General features: G+C 31.0%; 2 protein-coding genes and 1 long non-coding RNA gene across 3 annotated transcripts; 1 reads left to right on the plus strand and 2 right to left on the minus strand.

Moving 5' to 3' along the window:
- Positions 1-822: 822 nt before the first annotated feature.
- Positions 823-3471, minus strand: LOC116418023. Its single transcript, XM_031933204.1, has one exon. It carries the CDS (start codon positions 3469-3471, stop codon positions 823-825), a length of 2649 nt encoding a protein of 882 aa, XP_031789064.1.
- A 5985-nt stretch (positions 3472-9456) lies between these two features.
- On the plus strand, positions 9457-10993 carry LOC116418021. The gene is made up of 2 exons (XR_004228163.2): positions 9457-10170; positions 10255-10993. It is a non-coding gene; the product is annotated as an uncharacterized LOC116418021 (long non-coding RNA).
- Positions 10994-11549: 556 nt separating this feature from the next.
- LOC116418018 (ankyrin repeat family A protein 2-like) lies at positions 11550-14589 on the minus strand. The gene is made up of 5 exons (XM_031933201.2): positions 12626-14589; positions 12415-12547; positions 12102-12322; positions 11808-11955; positions 11550-11728 (listed from the first exon to the last, which is right to left on the minus strand). The coding sequence occupies exons 3-5, from the start codon at positions 12279-12281 to the stop codon at positions 11664-11666; spliced, it is 393 nt and encodes a 130-aa protein (XP_031789061.1). The 5' UTR covers positions 12282-12322; positions 12415-12547; positions 12626-14589; the 3' UTR covers positions 11550-11663.
- Between the last annotated feature and the right edge of the window lie 951 nt (positions 14590-15540).

Raw genomic sequence — 15540 nt, forward strand, 5'->3', positions numbered from 1 at the left:
ACTTTTAAACTTTGAATTTGTTTGCGATCTTGTGGAATATCAAAGCTATTTAGATCTGGTCGATATTCTTTTCGTAATCTATTATACTCAAGAATAGCTGTCATGTCTGCAGTGCAACACGAAGGATCAAAGTTAATAAGATGCAAACCTTCTAAAGTAGTTACTCTAGAAGCTGCAACGTACGTTTGACCATTACTAAATACATTGTTTCCTGCTTCAACGACAGCATTTGTCAAGCTTAACCCTTGACTTTTATGAATTGTTATTCCATAACTATTACAAATTGGAAATTGTTCTCGAGTGATAGATATTTTATCCATGATAATAAATTTATATTCCAATCGAGGTATTTCATGTTCTTTTCCGGACTGTAATACAATGCGTATACTTGTAATCTCCGTAGATCTATCTTTAGAAAGAGAAACTACAGTGCCGATTGTTCCGTTTACTAACCCAATAGAAACATCAATATTCCTTCTTAACATAACTTTAGAACCGATTTTAATTGTAATTACGCGATCAATACCACAAAAATTGTCTTCATCGTCGTTCAATAATTTCAAGACTTTTTTTTGTAGATTTTTTTCACATTTGTATGAATCTTTGGCAACAAGATTAATTTCTTCTGAATCAATGGTAAGCATCATTGCTTCATTAATGGCATTGCACATTTTTTTGGTAGGTAATAAGCACACTGTATCTACTGGTAATTTTTTTAAATAATTACATAATTCTTGAATATTCTTCGAGTAATCATTACTTGTAAAATCAATTTTTCTTGTTTTCAGTACATTTATATCAGAATGAGTCATAAAACCTAATCTAATACGCGAAAGAATTTCTGAGTGCTTGATCATTTTTTTGTCTCATGTTGATTGTTAATTCATCATATTCGAATAGCTCCCACAAATTAAAAGTAATCATCGATTTGATATACTTATCAATTTGTTTTTTTTTCATTCCAACAAATACAAAATCTTCGCGAACTGGAGGAAGTCTTATTTGTTTTAAAGCTGGTCCAGATAATTCTTTATACTCTGCTGTGCCGCCGTGTTCTACTGGAAGTTGCAATAATCTGTGAATTGTAAGTCCTTGGATATTATATGCAGCAATTCCAGTAGGAGCTGTGACGGCTGTATCTTTACAACGGTGTATTTTATTCCATGAAACTAAATTTTCAATGACAAAACTTTTACCCGTTCCTCCAGGACCGCTTACAAACATTCTTAGTATTTTACTATTTGATTGTATAACTGAAGTTATTTTGTTGAAAACTCTTAGCTGGTCTGTATTAAATTTCGCAATCGAGTTTTGTAGGTCTTGTTTACTAATAATAGCTTTTTCTACAACAGCTTGAAAATCATTCATAGCATTTTCTACTTCAATCGGTACACAGCCATCAGGTATATGAGCTGAATTTTTGGGCGTATCTGCTACACTTTGTTCTAATTGATTCTGAATTAATTTATTCATATTATCCATAGCTTCTTGTATAATTGTACATTTCTCATGGTACTTCATCGCTTGTGCTAGCTCATGCTGTTGTTTTTTAAAAGATTCACAATATGTTCCGTCAGAACCTTTTAATTCATCTAAATCCCTCCAAGGTTTAAATAATAATAACAACGCATGGTAGTAAGCTTCTAACTGATTATTTGGATTAAACTGATAGTGATTTATTAAATAAGGTTTCTTGCGTTTTTTACAATACAAGCCGTTTGACATTTCATAATACTCAGCTTTGTAAATTGGTTTTTTCTTTGAAATCTCAAACCACTTAGCAAAATCATACAAACATAATGAATCTAATTCCTTTGGTCTGTTGGGATAATGATTATCTATGAAAGAATCATAAAATAAATCTGTTGAATCTTCTGGAAGATTTTTGATTTCATTAAATGGCTTTAGTTTTCTACCCCTTATAATATTAACATTCAACCATTTAACAATTGTTTCGGGATCAGTACTATGCAAAGGATGTCCTAACAAAACATCAGCGGCTTCAATCGCTCCACATTCTCTATGTTGTAAGGCACGTACAGCAAAAGCCCAAAGACGGTTAAACAACGGTTTATTTGATTGTATATCTGCGAAATCTAAATTGCTCTTTTCACCTTTTGTACCATATTTGCTTACGTATTTGGTCAACAAATAAGAAGATTCTCCAATATATTGAGCATCGTTATTTCCTTCCCAAATGAGCAATAGAGCAGGCATATAATCATTAATATTCTGTTCATCTGTTGTTCTAGGTAAATCATAAAATCGAGATTTATTTTTTAATTTATTTCGATTCGAAATAGCAACAGATACGTCTCTTAAAATTATTCTATCAGTTACGGGGCGAGGAAATCCGAAACGACAAGCAGTTGAAAATCCAGTTTTTGTCTGTTTCTTGCGCATACAATAATCGTTGTGTTTGTGCTGTTGATAGGCTAAGACGCGACGATGAAGTTCTGGCGAAATCTGTTTATCTAGAATGTGACATGTTATATGTTGTAAGATAAACTCTTGCACTTCTTCATTCGAACTTGTACCATAAATCGGAGCATCCTGGATCCAAAACAAACAATGATAATGGGGTAATCCTCTACCTTGGTATTCACGGACCCAGTAATAATGTGTAACTTTTCCAATCGGATTTGACTTAGATAGTATATAAGCTAACACAGCTTTGAATTTATTTTGGAAATATCTAGCAGTTGATACCGGGTCTGCAGCTATTAATTGCGAAATAGAACGACTATCATTCCACCCATTTACTTGTTTTATATATTCCGCTAGTGCAGACCACATCCACTCTCCTGGGCTGAAAGTGATAAAGAAAGTAGCAGGTCCGTACTCGCGTGCCATACACCTCAATTCATTACGAACTTTTTTCCAATACGATTCAGTACCTGGCAAACGAGAGAAAATGGTATCTAAATTACCATCTAGTTTATTTTCATTTAACATTTGCAGAAATTCTTTGACCGTGTACTTATACCTTGGATTGATGATATTAAGCATTTGAAATATTCCAGCATTTATTTGTCTCAGTGTATTATTGTAAAGTGAAAAAAACAGATATTGAATATTCAATCTAAATTGTGAATGTTTCGATGCTAATCTACTCTTAATATAATCGAAATCTCTTAAATTAGGCTTTCTTTCAGCATGTTGCCCATATTTTCCGTAAGGATATAAATCAGGAAAGCATTTGAGATCTAAATCTTTTCCTCTGTTATCTAAAGCAGCAGCGGAAACTTGCAACATCTGGTAAAGTGCAGTATCTGATTCATTCTTTTTTTTGTCATGCAAAGGATAAATGGTGTAATGGTCATAAAAAGGGTCCGTCTCAGATTTTTGGGTTAATAACGGACGTACTGGGGGTTCGTTTGGTACTGTATTTGTTTTAGGTGTACATTCTTCTTCTGCGTTTTCATGATTTTCTTCATATTCTAATTGCTCGTGTAGTGTATCCAATAACATTTGGGGATTAGATGGAAGTTCAATTTTTTCATAAATAGAATTATTTTTCTTTAGCCACTGTAACGCCTTCCATACTTTGTTTATATCAATGTAATCTTCCCAAATTTCATTAGCTTTTGTTGGGTGTGTTCGAATCAAATATATAATTCGTGATCTGCATTAATGGGATCAGTATCAGGACATATCTTTTTTAAAGTCTCTTCTAGTGGTAAAGGTAAATGAAATGTTCTACCAATTACTTTATCAATTTTTACATAATGAGGAATATTTTTATTCATAACGGTATTTAGTTTCGTAATTGTTTGAAAAGCTTTTGCCCTTTGTATTAAAATTTTCTCTATCATATTGAGACTTCTAATTTCTTCTGGAACTTCTCCCACAAAAAGGTTATTTAAAATACAGTTGGATGGCATGATATTTTTTCTTAAATTTGTTAAACAAGGTCTGCATATAGAATTATCGGTAATGTTATGCAATTTCTTAAGTTTTTGAAAAAGATTTTCACGTTCTATGCCGAGTAATTCAAAAGCAACATTAGTTGCATTATTCTGATCATAATGTTGAATGTCTCTAGCACAAAATAGTCTTTCGCATGAAATACAAGGAATCGTAGGTGGATCCGTTACTATTTTTGTATATTCCTTGATGCCAATACAAAACTGCTCTTTAATTCTGATTCATTTAAATTTACTTGATTCAGGTTTTTATTGCTTTTCATAGGTACACCAAGTTTCTTGGATTTTTGGTATAATATCTCTTAATAACACTACATCTGCATCATTTAAAGCATTTTCTATGTCCAAAATAAAAGTATACAAATGTTTCAATTCATAAAGAGATCTTTGAATCGTTCGCAAATGAGGATAATGAGATGATAAAACTTGCAACTTTAAAAATTTTGAAGTACATAATAGGGGTTGGTTATAACAAATGTTTGGATGACCAAGCTTATCAATATTGCGTGATTGAGCTGAACATATATCTATAGATAAAAAAACTTGTAAGCATTTCTGAAAGTCACTTTAAGAATATCTAAAAAAAATGCTTGTAGCTCTGTTAATATATCAATATCGATAGTTTTACAGTAACCATTGCATTCCCAAACTTTACCTTTTTTATTTTTTCTTCAATAATAAGTGGTAAAATATTGGTGGTTTGTCCTTTTCATTTAAAATAACTTTATTATTAATTAAAATCGTTAAATAATCCAAGCCGAAAATCATACGCTGCATCAGAAAAATATGGTTCTGAGGAGGAAGTATGTTTAGGAATACCGCATAAAGCAGTTAATGCACAGTCTATATTATCCGTAATAGATATATTACCTAATCGAGTCAATGACAATTCAATTTTATTTTGTAGATTTTTCAACACTTTTCTTACTTTGTTGATATATTCATCTCGAAGATAAATGGAAGTAGATACTAAATTTTCAGCCTCTAATCTGCGTTGTGAAGAAGAAAATGAACAATCCAATTTAATCATAATATTGGTAATAAAATTTTCACTGTTTTTATTAATTTTATTGTACTATCCTTAACAACATTAATCACATTGTATTTCTTTTTAATTTTGTTCGCCATTGCAATTTTGTTTTTAATTTTATCGTAGTATTTATTTTGTCTTTCTACTAGTTTTTCACGATTATCCTTGTATTTGTTCCTGCGCTTATTCAAAATGTCAGTTTTGTTATTTGAATAATGTATTTTTCTTTTACTTAGTATCTTTTTCTTGTGCGATTCATAATAATTTTTATTTTTAAACTTGTCTTACTATTAGAATATAAATAATTGTTTGTCTTTTCACTACATGATTTATTGTAACTTTGAGAGTTTGGATTACAATCAGATTTGTTATTATCATCAATGCTTTTTGTATTGTAATCGTGCGCGTTTATATGGAGTTGTGAACTCGATTCATTATTACTAAGAGAAGAAATAGATTTTTCATTTCAGTGACTTTACACGATTTATATTTTTTGACAATTTAATATTTTTGGAGGCGATAACTGATCAACTAAACATTTCTGAGTTTCATCAATTACACTTTGATTGCTATGTGCAGTTCCAGTTTTACATTTTTCATTCGACGTTTGTCTCTTCGAGCTTGTAAAATTTTATCTTTATTTTTTTGATAGTATGTTTTTTTTTTCTTGATTGCGAGACTATGTAGATTTGATTCCCTATGTTTTGTAATGAAGTTTCGTCCGTTATTTGATCGTTTGTACGTTTTCTATTATGCATAACATTGTTACCTAAACCGGAAATTGTAGCTCTTGTTTCAGTTATGGAACTAAAGTTAAATTGTGAACAATAGTTGGAAAAAGTACTAAGACATGGAAAATGTTCATTGTTCTAGTTTCAAATATTTTTAACAAATGTTTACGCATTTCACTGTTATTATATACCATTGTCTCGGGTCTATAACCAAATAAAAGGGTCACAGCATAGGCTATAGAATAACACCACAATCTGTAGCATTTTTTTGGGACTGAACTGTTTGAAATATAATCGGTTTCTTTTGTTCATTAAAACAATAAGGATGTAACGTCTTTAAAACTATACTAATATCACTATGAAGTTCTTTATTATTCATTGAATCATACACAAATAAATTACTAGTATCGTAATATGTACATACAAAATGACCTATTGTGGAGCCACGTTGAAATAATATTTGTATGTGTTTATTATTTTCATTTATATGCGAAATTTTTGAAATATTCTGTAAATACAACGTTGAGTAGGGTTGGTACGCAGAAAGTTGTTGTAACATTGTATGAAAATAATCTATGTGTTCATCATTGAGACAAGCATTATTAATGATAATATTTGTATCATATAATTTTCTAGGCTGAACATTTATAGGGATAGGTGTAATAATACAAGGGAAATGTGCGATGTACTTACTAACAAGTAATTTCAGTAATGTGGACGCATGATATGAGTATTATACGTAAGAAGATCTGGTTTCATTTTGCATAATAAAGTTATTGCGAAAGCTATGGCGAAAATTCCACAATCTTTTTGATTCGTTTGTTGTTGAACCTTTGGGAAAATAACTCTCTTACCTTCCAGAAAATAATAAGGATGTAGCAATTTAATGATTTTTCTAAATCTTTGTGCATTACTTTATTATTTATAGAATCAAAAACATAAATATAATCAGTGTCATAATAAGAAGTTACCCAATGTCCAGTATCGTTTGGATTATTGCATACTGAGGATAAATATATAATTTGTATATGCTTTTGATTTCTCGGAATTTCTGAAATAAGACCTAGGTATAAAAGTAAAGTTGAAAAGGGCTTATATTTTGAACATTTTGTTAGTAATAATAGAAAAAAATCAATGTCAGAATCTTCCAGCAAATCACCTGATGTAACACGTTTTCGTGCACATTCTGAGAAATTTTGTGTAATATTATTATCCATTTTATAATATTCTAACAAAATAGTCTACATAAACACTTAGCGGACTAATTAATGCCTTGTCGCTTAGAGCAGACGTACAAGTATCATATAAAAAATATATTTAATATAAATTTGGTTTAATTAATCTTTGGTTGTTTGAAATAATGTAAAATTTATTTAATTTAAATACATTAGCTATCTGATTATGGCTAATAAAAGCTGTTTTATAGTTATACAGTTAATGGTTATGACTTCGGCTGTTTGCAGGTAATACAGGCTTGTGGCTGTGGTTATCTATGGTTGATGTCTCCGATTGGTGGCTTCGGTTAGATACGTAGAGACTTGGCTACCCTGATAACAGTTGCAGATTTAAACAGATTAAATGATTATAAACGATTAAAACGAATCACAATTTCTTATTGATTGGATTAATAACGATTGTAATCCTCAACAGTGCTCCGTTTTAATAGTTTATAATCGTTTTAATCGGTTCTAATCTACAATTGTTTGCACGATAGTGTGGCTGTACTATTGTAACTATATTTATGACTGACAGCTTTCGCTGAATATAGCAATATCAAACTGATATGACCATGGGTATTTATATGGCTTGGCTTTGGCTGATGGTTTTGGCTATAATGGCTTAATTTAGCTGATGGTTTTGGCTAATGGCTTTTGCTGATGCATATGGCTAATGGCTTTGGCTAATGGCTTTGGCAATGGCTTTGGCTAATGGCTTTGGCAATGGCTTTGGCTAATGGCTTTGGCTAATGGCTTTGGCTATGGCTTTGGCTAGATAAGGCAGGATTTTAGTAAAAATAAATGTTGGAAATATGGATAGATATTATTTTTAAAGGAATAATTATAACTGTAAGGATATTGTTTTGTAAATAAAAATAGACGGAAGGCAGTCTATATATACAGTAAAAAAAAAAGAGAGAGAAAAATTGAAATTATTTATTTTATGTTACATTGTGACAATTATTACAGTAATTTTATCAAAGTTCAGTAATACTATGATCAGTCATAATAAACAAATTTCACTAAACTGCAATAATCAGTTATAATTACTTAGGATGTTAAATATCACACTTCATTAATATTATAGTCATTAGCTTATTCAAAGACAGAAAACCTGAAAAAGAAATATGTATAACATTAGAATATGAAAAAAGTCAATAAAAGTAATTGCAAACATGTATATAAATATGTATATATACCTTACAATTTTGTATTTTGTAGACATAGAGAGTACCGTTATTCTTCAATCCAAATTTTAGCTGTAAAATAAAAAAAAAATTATGTAGATAAATAAAAAAAATCGTCTCTGGTAGAAAGTAAGCGAACTAATAAAAAAACTAAACGATTCTGGTTCAAAACATGGCAAAGATATGTAAAGGTAAAAAGAGTAATTACAAAAAAAATTAGAATCGTTTCTTAAGTAATATATTTAAATAACTACTTAAAGGTTAACTGTGGAAGCATGATGGGAAGAGGTTAGAATAAGTTGAAAACTGATATAGTGGACACCATACTTATTGTACACATAAAAACTCTACACAATTGCATTTTCCTACACCGGAAAAACTCTACGCAATATTTCTACACAAATATTTCCTACACTTATTTTATTATTTTACTACACTGCAAAACTCTACACAATATCATAACTATTGTTATATCATTGTTACAACAATAGGTTATACGTTTGTGTAGAGTTTTGCAGTGTAGTAAAATAATAAAAAATAAGTGTAGGAAATATTCGTGTAGAAAATATATCTGCGTAGAGTTTTTTCATGTAGGAAAATGCAATGTGTAGAGTTTTTATGTGTACAGTAATATGGTGTCATATAGTGTGAGTGTATTTAATTTGCTGTTTTTAATAACCTGTAAAAACATAATTATCCTGAAAGATGTACGTCTCAACCAGTGTTCGAGCATCACATATGGTGCATATATACAGTGTATTAATGCAAAGATGTAAAATTTTTTGTGTAGATGCTTGTTTATTACATAGAAACAAGATGCGTAACAATTTTATCTTGTCTTCTTTGGTAGCTGTTCAAAATTGAACATCTTGAAAAAAATCACCACACAAAAAATTTAGCCCTCCCAAGTATGATAGTTTTAATTGAGTGCGAACAAAAATTATCAATAGTACATACGACTGCTTGTTTTCTGATTTTGTTTTCGCTCTCAAAACTATCATACTCAGAGGTTTAAAAATTGTACAAGGTGATTTATTTAAAAGATATTGAAACAATATATCTAATTGGTTTGATTCACGTGTTCAGTTACATTTTCATATAAACACCTATTGTACATTTGTCCACTATAAGCCATAGGATTTGATGTGAACACCTAGCATTTGTTAAGTAAAATTATTACGCTAACTGTTTTTGCATAATGAACAAGTATCTACACTAAAAATGTACAGCAAAATTATAATGCTCTGCATATATCCACCATAATGATATATACTACCTGCACTAGGACTCAACACTGAGTTGAGAATATCTATTAAGATAATTACATCTGGACTTCATCCTTGGTAATATTCAACACACAAATTGTAACTGATGTTTTTAAAATTCACGTGCATACTAGAGTAGTTAAGGCAGTGAACGTTGTGTGTGATTATGTATATGTTTGTGTGTATAGATGTGCAGGTTAGGTTACCACTCTTAGCACATGCCTTGTAATCTAAAAGTTTCCATTTAAATAATGTTAGAAAAACATATTTTTAATAATTTTTACCTGTTTTTGCTAAAATGAACGTTGACTTGCACCGAATAATTGGAAATCAACAGGTGGAATGTTGTAGAAAGTAAAAATGAAGTTGCATGTTATTTGCCAGGTGCTCTTTTCTCTCTCCCTTATTAAAGTTATTGGCTCCAAGCCATGTAAGCTATGTACTCTTGAAAATCTTTTATTCTTCCTTAATAAGCTGTTAACTCCAAACCATGTATACTCTACAAGCTTTTTTGTTATCAACATAAACACGTTGATTGTTTGTTGTTCTCACGCTCAGATACGTCACGTATACTTCTTTATACGCGGTTACATATGCGAGTCCAAAAAAATGCAACTGCGCATCCAAATCGCGCATGGATTGCTTTCTCATAAATTTCTGTCGTGAGCCGCGCGCGGGATTGCTTTCCCATAAGTTTCTGTCATCAACGGCGCACGGGATTGCTTTCTCATATATTTCTTCAACTATACGGCTATTTATGTAGCTCTAAAAATTTATAACATTTTTAACAAATGTTAGACGTTGTAAAATAAAGGTAAGTCACGTATATTAATAAAATAGAATAATAATTTGTACGAAATAAGTATAACCCTAACCCTAAATATAATTAACTTTGTAGGCAGTATGATACACGAATCAATCTGGAACAGATTTAAATAAAATTTTTATTTTGAAAATCAAGTAACCTGCATGAAGAATATTGTTTAAATATGGAAAACGATAAAAATTCTGAAAATGTTCTGTACACATGTGTTTCTTGTGAAAAAACTTTTAAAAGAAAGAGAGATTTAATAATACATGAAAGAATACACTCAAAAAATAAACCACATATATGCACTATATGTAAAAAAAGTTTTACTCAAATGGGAAATTTAAATGTGCATATCAAGATCCATGATACTGTGAAAGCTTTTAAATGCTTAATATGCGAAAAAAGTTTCAAAACAAATGGGCAATTAAAAGTACATCAAAGTATACATAAAGGTTTGAAAAATTACAGTTGTAATGAGTGTAATAAGAAGTTCTCCCAAATCAACATCTACAAACTCATAGATTGACACATACTGATCTATGTAACTTTACATGTCATATCTGTAATAAAACTTTTGTTAGAAAAGATGTTTTGGAAAAACATGTAAACTCACAACATCCTAAAAATGTTTACACATGTAATTATTGTAAGAGAACATACGTTAACAAAAAATATTTGGAAAAGCACATTATGGCTCATATGTCTGGAAAAGTTAAAATTGTAAAAATTCTTAAAACTCTAAGACCTCCAGTTTTATCTGTACCCTTATTATAAAATTATTAATTATACTATATATACACAATAAAAAAATATTTGTTCAAAAACATTGTACTACTTATTTTATTTAATTAATTAACTTATTTTTTTGTTTGAAATATATGTTGCCAAAAAGAACAACCCATAAAGTAAAAGATAATTACAGTTGAATCTAGCTTTACTAATTTTTACAGAAATTGATATTCAAAAAGTTACAGCGTAAGGACAAAAAAAATGTTCACAACTATATTTTAATCTAGCACCTAATAAGGCAACTAGCTTCAGTACAGGCATTAAGTTTGGACAACAGAATAGTACAGGTTTTGTTCAATTACCTAAAATGGATGAGGGTCCCACTTATCAGTATGTTCCTATCACTCAAGAAATCGAAGGACCAACTCCTCCAGGATTAAGAGAGGTGCAGACACGGGGCTATATTTTTAATGTTAGAAAAGAGACTGAAGTAGAAAAGGCTGGTGGATTTGGAGCCAATATTGCTTGTTTGAGAGCATTACAAGAGGCCATATGGCTAGTCTATCATAATCCTTCAAAACCGTCACAAGAAGTTCCAACTACATGATGTTGAAAGTTGACTAGAATATTAAATAAGGACAGTGATAAGACAATATCAACAAAATATTTGTTTTGCATCTTGGAGTATTAACATTCATATCCAAAGCTATCCATATATTGGTTCAATTGTCGAAAGATATTACTATATGTATTTACATTATTTATTACTAAAATATCTCTGATGATAAGTTTACAATTTTTTGTACAAGAAAATTTTCAAATACTGCTTTAGCTGAAACAAAAATGAAATATGAGTATCTATGTTTAGATTATTTTTATCATCAGTGTATAATAATTTAATAATATAGTACCTGTTGATGTATTTTTGAGTATAGCGGCTTTGTAAGCATTAAGTCCATTGGCATTAGTCATTGTTATATCCGCACCTCTTGTCAAAAGTTCATAACAAACATGTGGATGATCACCTTGCGCTCCATAAATCAAAGGTGTGTTTCCCTCCTGCGACAATGTATCATACTATTTTATTATTAACTTTTTCATAAATGTACGATTAAATTGAATATGAAAATATGTATATATTAAGCTTTTATAAAATAAAACAATTATTTCTCTAATAAAATTTATAAAAACAAGATACAACTTACATCTTTACTTGTATTAGAATCAGCACCATAATTCAAGAGCAATTTTACAACATCATGATGTCCATAAGCTGCAGCTAGATGCAAATGCGATTGACCATGAGATCCTTTGTAGTTTTTATCTGCCCCATTCTTTAGTAGAAGTGTTGCACTATTTAATTGGCCATAACCAGCTGCCCACATAAGTCCAGTAAGACCATTTTCATCCGGTGTATCTACAGTTGCTAAAATTGATAATCATTGCAGGATTATCTTTTAGAATCATACCATAAATATTTACTTATTGATGTACAAAACAGAATTTGAAATATATTACCTGCATGAATATTGTCAGCTGTAAGTTCACCCTGATCCGTTAATGTATAAAAAGTCACATCTCCACCTCCATAAGGTAAAGGAATTTTAGTTTGAGTGTTACGTCTTTGTAAATTTGTCAACAGCGTAGGAGGCTATCAGTAAATCAAAATAATAATATCAATGAGCAGTTTATCAGACAATCAAATAGTGCCAGAATTAATAAAATATACCTTGTAAGGCTGAAATGCACTAGTTCGTGTGGCATCCTGCCAAGCTCCTCATGGTGCCCAGGGCCTTTTCGTTTCGATGATTCTATGAGAAAATGGCTAGCATCAATGAAAAAAGCGTTAAATTTTGCATTGGAAACGATTTTTTAATCAATTCCGATGAGCGCAAAGTTCCGAAATAATTAATGAAAAAGAAATTTGCTTGGTGTAGAGTCAGGGGAGGGTGTGAGCAGACGACATGGCCGCCGCCGCTCTCTCCGCGCGCAGCGGCGGGACGGCGGGAACCGAGCCGCGTTTGAATGCGTCATGCGAAAATATCATTTTTGATTTCGCGGCGAAACCCGGAAAACTTATTGTATGAACTTTTTATTAATATTATCGAAATTAGCTATATAATTATCAAGTATGTATAGTTAATTATGAATTAAATAAGTAATAAATGATCTCAACAATATAGCTATCCAATGAGCGGAAAAATGACATTACCTTGCATCCCAAATTTGATTTAATCGTTGCACCAATGACGCTGAAAAAATGAAATAGTCATATTTCATATAACTTTTGTATGCGCGGAAGCGATTTCTTTAGTTTCAGTTACCCATAGTACATTACGATACAAGTGTCGCGTCGTATGAGGCACATTCTGGCACGGCGAGGTTACGCCGTGCTGGAAAGTGAACATACGACTCGAGTATCGTACAATATTTTATAGCACTGCTTGATTAAATCTGCCAAGTCACGCAATTCGTGGCGTAAGTAGCCCTTTCTGGCAGCGGGAGGTTAGCGCACGAGCGTAGACAGTTCCAGAAAGAGCTACTTACGCCATGGATTTGCATGCCTTAAATCCGCATTTAAGTCACCCAGTGCTATAAAAATTATTATTTGAATTTGTGTTTTTTTTACCTATAAGTAAATTATTGTTGAAAATATTTTTTTCTTCAAGTGATATAAGGAAATAATATAGACGTCAAATAAGATAATATTTTATAAGAACTATCAAAGATTTTGCTGAAAAGAAGAAATGATTTGTTCGGACTGAATCATTAAGAAGATATTTTTCAAATCTTTATATTTCAATAAACGCTTTGTAGGTTATAAATTCAGAACATTTGAACTAAATAAATAATTTACCTAATAGTTGATGCTGTATTTTAATAAATTAGGATTTCGTATTCAAATAAACGACCCAATAAGCACCAGCGAACTTTTAGAGATCTCTACATCGTATCTTTTTAAGGTTATCTTTAAAGTTGTCTGAAAGCTTTCAATTTGTCAGCAATTGACGTCTGGACTCATTCGGTATTAAAATTGTTATCATATTGACAACTTTTAGAGAACTCCATAGTTAACTTATTATAGACAAATTTTTAGAGAACTCTATAACTTATCTTTAAAATGTTATCTATGTAAGTTCTCTGAATGTGTTCTTTTTGATAACTTTGTACAGAGTATTTAAATAAAACTAAAAAATGATGTCCAAAAGAGCGCATGTAGCAGGTGACTTTAAAAACATTCTTAAAGTGGTCCAACATGGACTTCCAAAAGTTTTCTTCTTGGAAACGTTGAAAGTGTAGTTATAAAATCATAAGCGTTATTTATTATTAATTGGCGTCTTCTGCACATTTTATAATAAGTAAGTAAGAAATAATAATATAACTGTACTTATGTTCGATTAAATTACAATTTTTAACTCGTTCTTTGAAACGTAAACGTGACAAACAAGTTCCTAACCTACAATCTAACCAATACTATTTCACTTTTGTTTGTTTAAGATAAACCTTTCTTCTGCCACTGGAAATTGAACTGGCTGAACAGCAGGCTGTAACTGTATAATAGCAGGTAATAATTGTACCTATACTGAATTTGTTTATTTAATAATGTCAGTCAGAAAGGCTTATGTAAATCTTTCTAAAAAGCAAAAACTTAGATGACTTGAGAAGGCTTATATCAATAGTCTTAACGAGTTATTAAATAAACATGCTGTGACTGACATGTCAAATAAAGTAGATGAGTGTTCCAGTGAAAAGTTAGGCAGTAATGAATTGTCGAATACAGATTATTCTTCAAATATTGTACAAGACAATCATTCTAATATAGAAAACGTTTCTGACCAAATTCTTGAATATGTAGTGCAAAGTGATATTTGTAATAATGAAAGTGTAATTAGTGACAGAGATCTTGAAAGTAATTCAGTAAGTGATAGTATTGTAGAAGCAGTAGTCGATACTCGTTCAAATAGTAACAAGGTATTTGATATTAAAAATTTTTTGCACAATTGGGCCATTGCATTCCATATAAGAGATCAAGCTTTAACAAGCCTCCTACATGGATTAAACAAGTGTGGTCACAGAGAACTGCCTCTTGATGCAAGAACATTGAATGTACACCCAGGGAAAATGTATTTTTAAAAATGGGCTCTGGTGACTACGCTCATTATGGTCTATTAAGAGGCTTGTTAGAGCAATTAAAAACACTTGATAGATGTAAAATCCCAAAGGATATAGCCCTCATTCTTAATATTGATGGTCTACCTTTATCTCAAAGTTCCTCGAGTCAAGTATGGCCTATTCTCTTTTAAAATTTCAAATTATCCTGGAAGTTCATGCTCACCTTTTGTAGCAGGTATTTTTCATGGGGATGGGAAGCCACCAGACGTAAACACCTTTCTTGAGCCAACAATGTTAGAGTATATTGAATTGTCAGATACAGGATTCGAATTTGAAAATAAAGTTTATAAAATTTTTATAAAATTGTTTGCTGCTGATTCAGTTGCTCGCAATTATATCATGTGCTTTCCACCTCATAATAGTCGATGTGGAAAATGTGATCAAATTGGAGAAACTGTTCAGCATCGAAGGGTTTTTTTCAAGTGATTTTAATTTGAGATCAGACGAAGATTTCAGAAAGAATGTTCCACC

This window comes from Nasonia vitripennis (assembly GCF_009193385.2).
Source record: "Nasonia vitripennis strain AsymCx chromosome PSR unlocalized genomic scaffold, Nvit_psr_1.1 chrPSR_random0034, whole genome shotgun sequence".
NCBI lineage: Eukaryota > Metazoa > Arthropoda > Insecta > Hymenoptera > Pteromalidae > Nasonia > Nasonia vitripennis.

Coding starts and splice junctions, on each gene's coding strand:
- LOC116418018 (XM_031933201.2), bottom strand. CDS start 12,281: ATGTGGGCAGCTGGTTATGGCCAATTAAATAGTGCAACACTTCTACTA. Junction 11,956..12,101: donor ATTCTAATACAAGTAAAGAT/GTAAGTTGTATC, acceptor ACATTGTCGCAG/GAGGGAAACACACCTTTGAT. Junction 11,729..11,807: donor ACTCAAAAATACATCAACAG/GTACTATATTAT, acceptor TTTTTGTTTCAG/CTAAAGCAGTATTTGAAAAT.
- LOC116418023 (XM_031933204.1), bottom strand. CDS start 3,471: ATGTTATTGGATACACTACACGAGCAATTAGAATATGAAGAAAATCAT.